Raw genomic sequence first — 9,711 nt, forward strand, 5'->3', positions numbered from 1 at the left:
TATAAGAGAAATTTGTATTCATTTTTACCTACACTTGAGTGCATTGATTTTTGCCCTACTTTGTATCCCCATTACTTAGCGCAGTGCCTGGCACATAGTAAGCACTTAATAAATCCTTATTGACGGACAAAATCTGCCATTTGTCTCCTTGTGTTAGCAGCAGCTCTTCCTGCAGTTTACTCTGTCCCCTGGGTATTTCTCTCCCAAAAAGCTTCATGCCATATACCGACATGGAAATGTCTGTCCCTGCTTTCCTTCCTTCAGTCTTCCCTCTGAAGTGAAGCAATTCAACAAGGCACTCCCCCCAACCTTGAATACCTCATTTACCCCCTTAGCCATATGTATCTCCCAAGGCTCTACCTAAGCCCTCTTCTTTCTCTGCTTTCTCCCTTGGTGATCTCATCAGCTTCCATGGGTCCAATTCATTCTCCAGAGAGGACTCCAACATATATATGTATGTATGTATGTATGAAACTATATATAGATATGTATAAAACCCTTATATCTCGACACAAATCTAGTCCTCCACCACCAATAACTACCTGCTGCTGTCTCCCTGTGTCTTGCCACTGTACTTCCAATGACTCTGGAGGAGAGGAAGGCTTTGCACAGCTCTGGCTCACTTAAACCTAATTCATTCCAAATCAAGACATCGCTGTCCTATTTAAGAATGGAGGAAGGATAACAATCCAAAAGGCACTTTAACATATCCAAAATCATTCATCGTCTTCCCTAAAGTTATCCTTTCACCAAGCTTCCTTGTTCTTGTGGAGGACATCACTCTTGTCATTCAGCTTAGAAAATTTGGAATCATCTCTGACTCCTCTCTCCCTCACCTCCTCCATCCATTCAGTTGCCAAGGTCTGTCCACATTCCATCAGATTCATCCCTCCCTCATTCTCATTCAAGTCTCTACGACTTCGGGTCTTGATGGTTAAAATAATCGGCCTCCAATTTCACCTCTGACCCATTCTTCACAAACATAATTTTAAAATAATTTTCTCAAAATACCAGTCTTGTCAAGTCACTCCTTTGCTCAAAAAGCGCCCTGGCTTTCTATTGACCCCGAGACAAAAAAAGGTCCTTTACAGTCTCGTTCCCACCTACCATTCCAGCCTTATTTCACATGTCACGAGGGGAGCCTTACTCCAGTTCACTCTCGATTTCAGCCAAACTCCCTCTTAAAAAACCGTCTCTGTTTCCTCAGTGTGTTCATACTGGCTATGTCTAGAAGGTGTTCCCCTCTCATTTCTGCCATTAAGAATTTTAATGCTTCACGGCTCAGCTCCTCTAGGAAAGCTACATACATCTCCCTAGCTTCAAGGGTTTTCTCCAACAAATATTCCTACAGCACTTGTAGGATTTCTCCCTTGCCTCCATCACTAATTACCTTGAAATATATTCCTCTGCATACATATATCACTCCAGTGGAATGTTCTGAGCTTTATGAGGGCAGAGACTATATCATTTTTGTCATTGTATTCCCAGGACCGAGTGCTTCACACAGAAGAGACTTAATCCATACTGAATTTGTGTTTGTAGCCCCTCTTCCTTCAGGTTGATGAGAAGTAAGTTAAATATGGCCAGTCTGATCACAGTCCCTGAGAGGAAACATTGTTTACAGTTGCCCCTCCAGAGAAATGGTACTGAGAAATTATCCCTACGCTTATTTTCTTTCCATAAGCCCATTTCCCTGTGACAGAAAAAACCAACAAAACAAGTTTCTAGCTGCACTCTCTGATTGAAACCCCCTACCCTCCCCCACTCCCCAATAACTGGTCTGCTCTCAGTAACTCATGAAATGGTGACGTTTAATGAGAACCCTTCTTCCCTTCCCCTCCCCCCTCCCCTGTATATATACATCTATAAAAAATTCAAATACAGCAAGTTACCACTGGGTTTGACTAGGATGAATGGGGCATTAAATACTTTGGGAAGGGGCAAGGTGAGGGAGGGCCATACAAAACAGGAGTTGGGAAGCCCTGGGCCTGGGGAGACTGAGAAAGCATGTGGTATGGGAATTTGTAACTGGAGGGAGAATGGACGAGTTCTTAGGAACTTCTAATCCAACCAGGGCAAACGCCCTGAAGGAGACAGTAGAAGAAACCCGAGCAAGAGGGGGCACTTGGGCCAGAGGTATGGGGAAAGTTGCTGGCATTAGGGGGTACTGAGGCCCCCTTACCCCCTACCCAAGTCCTCTGGGGCCCCCGGTGAGGAGGGGGCTGGAGGAGGTGGCCCAGATGAGGGAGAAGGGCTATGTCTTTGGTGGGTGGGTTAGCTGTATGGTTCTCTCTCTTGCCTACAGGGGAGGGAGGGGAGGTCTCCTCTTAAGTAGTTTATCCCCTCTCAGAGATGTGGGGAAGGCCGGGGAGGGAGGCTGGGAGGCCAGGGAGTGACCAGGAGCTCAGGGACACAACCTGAGGGCTGCAGAGGAGGCAGAAAACCAGAGCTAGAGGGCTGCAGGGCCGCAGGAGGGGAGAGAGGTATCAGGGAGCTGGGAGTAAGGACTGGGGATGGGAGGCTGGAGGAGGGGAGTCAGGGGCCAGGGTTGTCTCTACAAAGTGAAGCTGGAGACAATGTGAAACGTCCTCCTGACCGTGTGCAAAATAGAAAAACAAGAATCCCAACGGTATCTTTTTTTTTTGTTTGTTGTTTTTTTTTTTCCTGTTTTTTCTTTTTTTTTCTTTTTCTTTTTGGGGTGTGTGTGTGTGTGTGTGTGTGTGTGTGTGTGTGTGTGTGTGTGTGTGTGTGTGTGATTTTTTTTTTTGTGTGAGCCTTTTGTTGTTGTTGTTGTTCATTTCTGTTTTCAACATTTTCTTCCACAGGAATGCAGAGGGACTCTGGGAAAAGAAAACAAGGGAGGTGGTTAGCATGGCTTGGCCCAGCTTTGCAGATCCCCACTTTCTCCCTGATCTGACTTGCCCTAGCCCCAAGGGCCCTGGTCCTTCCTCGGGGCTGAACTTGAGGATCTACCCCCCCCCCCCCGCTCTTCAGGCTGCTCAGATCCTCGGCGTCCCCTTCCCTACCATGTGGGTACATCGCTCTTTTCTACAGCCTCCTCCCCCTACCCAGGGCTGTTCCTTTGGGTGCTCAGCACAGGGCCCCAGCTGTTAATTAAAAAGAGTAAAGTTGATTTGCATATGATCTGTGTGTAATATATTTTATTATGAAAAGCATGGAAATAAATTAAACAGCCTCCAATTCCCCGTGACCTGACCCAGGCCCAGCTTCTCTCACTTCAGGGTCCCAACTTCTCTCTCCACTAATATTTCCCTCGAGGACTCCTGCTGTACCCACCCGCCCCCCCCTGACCTGGTTTTATACAACTTGCTTCCCCTCTGTTACCAGGTGCCTCTCATTTCCCTCCAGTCCCCTCTGTGCTTCCCCATCCAGACTCACTAAATAAAGAGGCCAGTGGCTGCTATGGTGGTCACTGTCACAGTCACGGTCACGGTCACAGTCAGCAGGAGACCGGTTGAGGATCCCACTCCATCCCCAACCTCTCCAGGATCACAGATCTTCGTGGTGGGAGGGGGGATGAAGGATGTGGTGGTGGTGGTGGTGGTCTCTGGGGGAAAGGGAAAAAACTCAGAGGGTCTGGGGGCTATATGAGGCGGGGGGGGGGGAGATCCCCATGAAATCTTCAGAATAACTGGAGTAAGAAAAGAAATGCAAAAGACTATCTGTTTTTAGAGTAAAGGCCCTGCTTTCCCTTATTCTCCCTGCACCCTGATCTAGAACCCTGGAGATTAGGGGACTGTACATCCCTCTCACGTACGGGATGAGGAGTAGTGAGGACAGTTTACTGACAAAAGGGGGTTGAATGAGATAAGCACTATAAGAAAAAAATTGACTTTTCACACCAGTGATGTGTATAGAGAACAGAAAGTGATGATAGCTTGTCATTATAGGATGCTTCAAATGTTACAAAAATAAAAGCACAGGAAGATAAATGGTATATTCTCATCCCCATTTCACAGGTGAGATAACTGAGATTTAGAGATGGTCAATGTCTGACCAGAATGGTCCAGATGGTGACTAGTGGGATCAAACCTCAAATCCAAGAATTCTGATTCCAAGAGCAGTATAGAGATCCTGCAGACAGGGAGAAGGCTAGATAGACAGACAGAGACAAAGAAATAATAGATACCAAGACGGTGAAAGAATGAGGTGTTTAGTGAGACAGATGGAGAGGGGGGTATTTGGAACAGAGAAGGGAGGAGATTTTGCTGTTAAATGGATAGGACCGAGTCAGAGATGGGAGAAAGCCTCAGCCGGAGGACAGTGGGGCCTGAGGACGGGGGGACAACTCCAGGACTCTAACCTGGAGCCTGAGCCTCCGTTGTAAGGTATCTGGGCTCCTCAGTCCAAGGTGTGGCGTGGGCGGCCACACTCCAGTCACTCCACGTCCCAATCTCATTGTCCTTAGCAGCTACCTGGATGATGTACTCCTTCCCAGCATATGCATCAGTGATGGTGTGTGTGGTACCGTCTGACAGCTCAACCTGAGGAAAGCAAGGGGAAGTATTCATGACATCCCCACTGTGTCCCAGGCACTGTTCTGCGCCATGACTCGCAAATAAAACAATCCCTGCTCTCAAGGAGCTTACATGCTACTGGGGAAGAAAAAAAACCAAATACCTCTATGGAAAGGGAAGGGGTAAGGACAAGGGAGGTCCAAGAGATCGGGTAAACTGAGGGGTATTTTGTGTATTCTGAGGGCAGGGGTGTTCTCGAGTCACAGCCATACACCAATCCAACCACTCCATTTTGCAGATGTGGAAAGTGGGTTCAGAGGTAGCATATGTCTGCGATGGACTCTAACCCAAGTCTTCCTGAGCCAGATCCAGCACACCTGGTGACGTTCGATTTGCCCTTGTGTCTGACTTTTCTCCTGTCCCTAGCCCCAGATCCTTTTCCATTTCCCAACACTTTCCAATTCTTTATACTTAGTCTTCCCAGAGCCACCCCAGCCACCCAATCTCCTTTTATACCAGAGGACCCAGCTGATCCCCTCCCCATTTCCCCACAGCAAACCCTCAATCCCCACCTATGACTTTCCCCCAATCTTTTTATCCTGGCTTTATGGAAAGGAAATGGAACCCTCCCCCTATGCCTCCACCTTATTATTGGGATTAACCTGACTCCCACTCCCCCACTGTAAACCCCACTTGAGTCTCCCAAATGCTTTGAATCATACAGGAGAATGAATGAGAGTCCCCAGTACTGAAGGTACACAGCTCAGAACCCTTGTTCTGGTTGGCCCCCAAGACCACCCTCTAAGGATATGAACCAGGCACTCACTGGCTCCTCTGGGTCACCCTCTTATGGGACCTCCCAGATGTTCCCCTCCATCGTCTCTCCATCCACTCCCCTCCCTGCCACCAGCTGCCTCTCTCTGTCTCCATGCCCTTTCCCTTTTTACAGCCTGTTAATTTTATGGCCTACTGTGCCCGGCCGGACGCCGGCCCTTACCAGAGTTTCCTCTCTGGCCACCCAAAGCCCCCATCGTCTCTCGTTACAGACCTTTACAGCCATTAGCGCCACCGAGGGGGGCCATTTACAAGGGAGCCTTTGGCGGGGAGCAGAACCTGGCTGCTTTGTGGGGGAAGGGTTGGGCCACCACCACCCACTAACCATCCCCCCGCCCAGCCCCCTCCCATCCCAGGTCCCTTTCTGCTTCATCTCAGCGCCACTTACTTCCTCATTAACCTGCCGAAGGGATGGCTATAAAGAGGCTCATAAACAAGAAGGGACAGAGGAAGCTGGGTCCAAGTCCCTGCACTTGGCCAGCCGCTGCCTCCCCTCCCCTTTCCCTGGCTGTAGCCCTGCAGGACTCTGGCTACCGGGGCCAAGAAGTCTTCAGAATACGTTTACAGTGGTGTTTAGGAGGCAGGAAAGGGAAGGAGGAAGATAAGGAGATGTCTAAGATTCCTTCCTCTGCCCGACTTGGCCCAATGTTTAGATCTCTGTACATGCTAGAATTCCACCAGAAAGGGAAAGGCTATGAACCTTCCTTCACACCTCCATCGCTTAACACAGTAAATAATGTTTCTTAACTGACTTTCTGACCAAACATCATTTGGGGCAGATCCCAAGAGAAATCAGCCTGTCTTGGTAGGACAGGATGATGTTCGGCGCTCAGGAGTGACTTCCATCGTTCCTGGTCCTTTTCTCTGGCTTTCATCAGAATCATCACCATCAACAAGCATTTCTCAAGTACTTACTGTATGTACCGGGTACTGGGCTAAACAGTCCCTCGCGGCCCTCAAAAAAACTCACTATCTAATGGGGAATTCAACCCAGAAACAACTATGCACACAGACAATACATACAGAATTAACAGAAGGCAATCTCAAAAGCACTAGCAGTGGTGGGAGGTGGGAAATCCCTTTAGAGGGTGGGATTTGAGCTGAATTTTGCAGGAAATCAGGAGAATCAAGAGGTGACAAGGGAAAACATGCTAGGCATGGGGGACAGCCAGGGAAAACAGCTGGAGTCAAAAGAGAGTGTGTTATAGAAGAAGAGGAGGAGGAAGAAGGGGAAGAGGAGGAGGAGGAAGAGGAGGAGTAGGAGATGACAATGGACAGTGTCACTGATCATACATTACAAGGAGGGGTATAAAGTGTCAGAAAGCCATAAAGATAGGAAGGTACCAGATTGTAAAGGGTGTTAAAGTGCAAATAGAGGTTTATATATTTGATCCTCAAGGCAATTGGGAGCAAACTGAGAGGGGCAGGGTGTGTGAGTGATGTGACACCGGATCTTTGTTTTGGAGAAATCTCTCCAGCAGTTGGGTAGAGCATGGAGTGTAGTGGGGGAAGACTTAGAAATCAGGAAAAATACTTAAGCTGAGCCTTGATGGAAAACTAGAGGTTCCAAGGGATAGAGGTGGGCAATGAGAGCATTCCATCCCCGGGGACAGACTATGAAAAAGCACAGGGTGGGTGTGGAGCCTTGGGCCCTTCCTCTGGCCTAGTCTGAGGAATGGTAAGGACCTACAGAGAACACCACAGGAGTTAGAAGGAACCTTGGTGGCCATCTAGTTCAACCTCTGCTCCGTCTTCTGGAGGAAAGCCCTTGAGTATACATTCCTCCCACCTTATGCCTTTTTTCATAGTCTGTCCCCGGGGATGGAATGATCTCATTGCCCACCTCTATCCCTTGGAACCTCTGGTTTTCCTTGAAGCCTCGGTATTTTTCCTGCTTTCCTCATTTGTCAGCTGTACTCTATCTCACCTCAACTTAAAATTACTTTGTTATTCATTTATTTTGGTTTTGGCTGGCGTACGCACATTTTATCACTTCCTCACCACCCCACAGGGAAAAGTGAGAATAACCATATTTATAAGGCATCCATTCAGTGCCAGGCATTTTACAGATATTCACTTGTTCTTCACAATAATTCTGGCCGACAGGAACTAATTCTTTTCCCTATTTACCATTGAGGAAATGGAGGCACACAGAGATTAAGTGACTCGCCTGGAATCGTACAGTTAGTGTTCGAGGCTAGAATTGAATTCAGGTCTTACTGACTCTTAACTCTGCTACCACCTAACTGCCCAAGGAGAACAAAAACTCCTTGAGTGCAGGGGCTGTTTCATTTTAATCTTCGTCTGGCTAGCACCCAGTGCTTATACAATTGAAATGAATTGCTTTAGTCACTGTAGGGCAGGGAGATGACTCTTTCACACAGACATTAAAAAAAAAAAAAAAAAACCACTCTGATTGTTATATTGAGCTGAAACTTGCCTCTGTAATGTTCATTCATAGTTGATAATTTTGTCCTCTAGGGCCAAGCGAAAAAAAAAAAAAGGAAGAAAGAAAAAAGAAAAGAGAATTTGTACTTTGGTATGGTCAGCCCTTCAAATACTTGAACATAATTATTATTCCCCTCCCCATATCTTTTTTCCAGAGTAAAGATCCCAAGTTTCCTCAACTGTTTCTCATACAATATGATCTGGAGTCTAAGCATAATTGGATGGATTTCATGTTAATTTGGGGGACATGAGGACCTGTGTGTTGGTATCTGTGTGTGGCTATGAGGGTGTGCTTGTGCACACAAGCATGCATGAGACATATATCTCATTTGTACTAAATGTGTGAGAATCGCTAATGTGTGCATTTGTGGGATCATTGCCTGGCCCAAGGAATTCAGATGGTATAGCAAGACATCTCTCCCCCTTCTTGTCGAGAACTTAGGAATATCTCCCACCTGGGGAGCTCCATGGGGACCATATTTCTCTGTTCACAGAAGCAAGTCCAAACCCCAAGTCCGGAAGGATCAGTCACTCCTGAGACGATGTAACACAAGGGGGAAAAAAGGCTCTCATTTTTGCGCTCACAGAACCATGGAATATCAGGAACATAAGGGGACTCAGAAATGGAGGCCATCTAGGTGGAATTTATTATATACTATTCTCAAAATACTCACCCATCCAACCTCCAGGAATACATTTTGCAATATGCTGTACAAAATCCACATTACAGAAGATGACTCTCAATCTCTAGTACCAGAAATGTGCCCTTATTGATTCAAGGGGTAGCTCACTCATCTCCCTCTCCTCCTTCTGACTCCTCCTTTAGATCTCTGGCTCTGACCCTTAAGCAAGTTCAATGTGCCCCACACTAATCACATCATCTTTCTCTCCAAATCTGATGAGAACTGCGCATCTTTTTAAGCTCTCCAACCTCACTTCTACCAGGCGCTGCAGGAGCTGTAGAGATTTCACTGTAGAAAGGGCTAAAATCCCTTTTAGCTCTAACATACCCTGAAATGTGTAAGAACCCAGAGTGGAATCCCAGCTCTATCACTTACCCCCATTGATGACCTTCACCCTGGCTGCAGAGTTACATGATCTCTGAAAAATGGATTAGATCAGTGCTATCTAATCTCTTTTAGCTCTAAGATTCTATGATCCTGTAATAGGGTTAAGTTTTCAAAACAGGCGTTATAATCCTATGACCTAAGTGGGAGACTCTGGGAGTACTTCTCCAAACTCAGAAACCCCTGCACATTAGGTCTCTAATCATATATTCTGATCATAGGAAAGGGACCAGAGTTATTAGTGAGGTGGCCAGTTGTTCAGTTCCCTTCACAGAAGGGGAGATTAAGGAGGGTAACAAAACCAAAGAAGGGGCTCCAACCTCCTGTTCATGTACAGTTTCCCTGGCCCAAAGTGCTCCTGACTCCTTGCGCCTAGGACAAGAACATAACTGAAGATCAAAAAGATTAGTGTGCTGGGCAAGCAGAGAGAGCTGAGCTGAGAGACACACCAGAAGCCTCCACTCTCCTGCCATCTTTAAATGGCCCCTCTCTTCTGAGAGGTGCCTCCCTTCAAAGCTTCATCTTTCCCTGCTCTCAGGGATGAAAGAGTCCGGGTCTCAGACCTGTTAGCAACATAAGCTCACTCTCCCTTTTGGAGTAGCAGGTGGAGCTCTGATCATAGGAATGGGGACAGGAGAAGGGAAGGGAGAGCTCTGGGTCAGGGCCCATGCCCTGCCACAATCCAAGGGACTTTCTCAGGAATAGGGCTGAGTTTTACCTTCAGCTCAGAGGCTATCCCTCTGACTTTGTGTCCCTCTGCTTCCTCTACCCTTCCTTTTTACACCTTACTCACTTCTTGATGCTTTCCCATAGGCACTGATCAGCCCAGAGAAGCAAGGGAGCACATGAACACTGTATCCTGACTATAGAGGCAGCTACGTGAT

The 9,711-nt window shown here is 47.2% G+C and overlaps 1 protein-coding gene across 4 annotated transcripts in view; it reads right to left on the reverse strand.

Moving 5' to 3' along the window:
- Positions 1-2,710: 2,710 nt before the first annotated feature.
- The window catches only part of CNTFR (ciliary neurotrophic factor receptor), a 93,043-nt gene continuing 86,042 nt past the window's right edge, over positions 2,711-9,711 (reverse strand). For all 4 annotated transcript variants that reach the window (XM_074280241.1, XM_074280240.1, XM_074280239.1 and 1 more), the window contains 3 exons: positions 4,325-4,505; positions 3,400-3,568; positions 2,711-2,840 (listed from right to left, as the gene is read on the reverse strand). In XM_074280241.1, coding sequence (XP_074136342.1) covers position 2,840; positions 3,400-3,568; positions 4,325-4,505 — 351 coding nt within the window. In that variant the 3' untranslated portion in view covers positions 2,711-2,839. The remainder of the gene's footprint in view (positions 2,841-3,399; positions 3,569-4,324; positions 4,506-9,711) is intronic.

This window comes from Sminthopsis crassicaudata, chromosome 1, assembly GCF_048593235.1.
Source record: "Sminthopsis crassicaudata isolate SCR6 chromosome 1, ASM4859323v1, whole genome shotgun sequence".
Taxonomy (NCBI): Eukaryota; Metazoa; Chordata; class Mammalia; order Dasyuromorphia; family Dasyuridae; genus Sminthopsis; species Sminthopsis crassicaudata.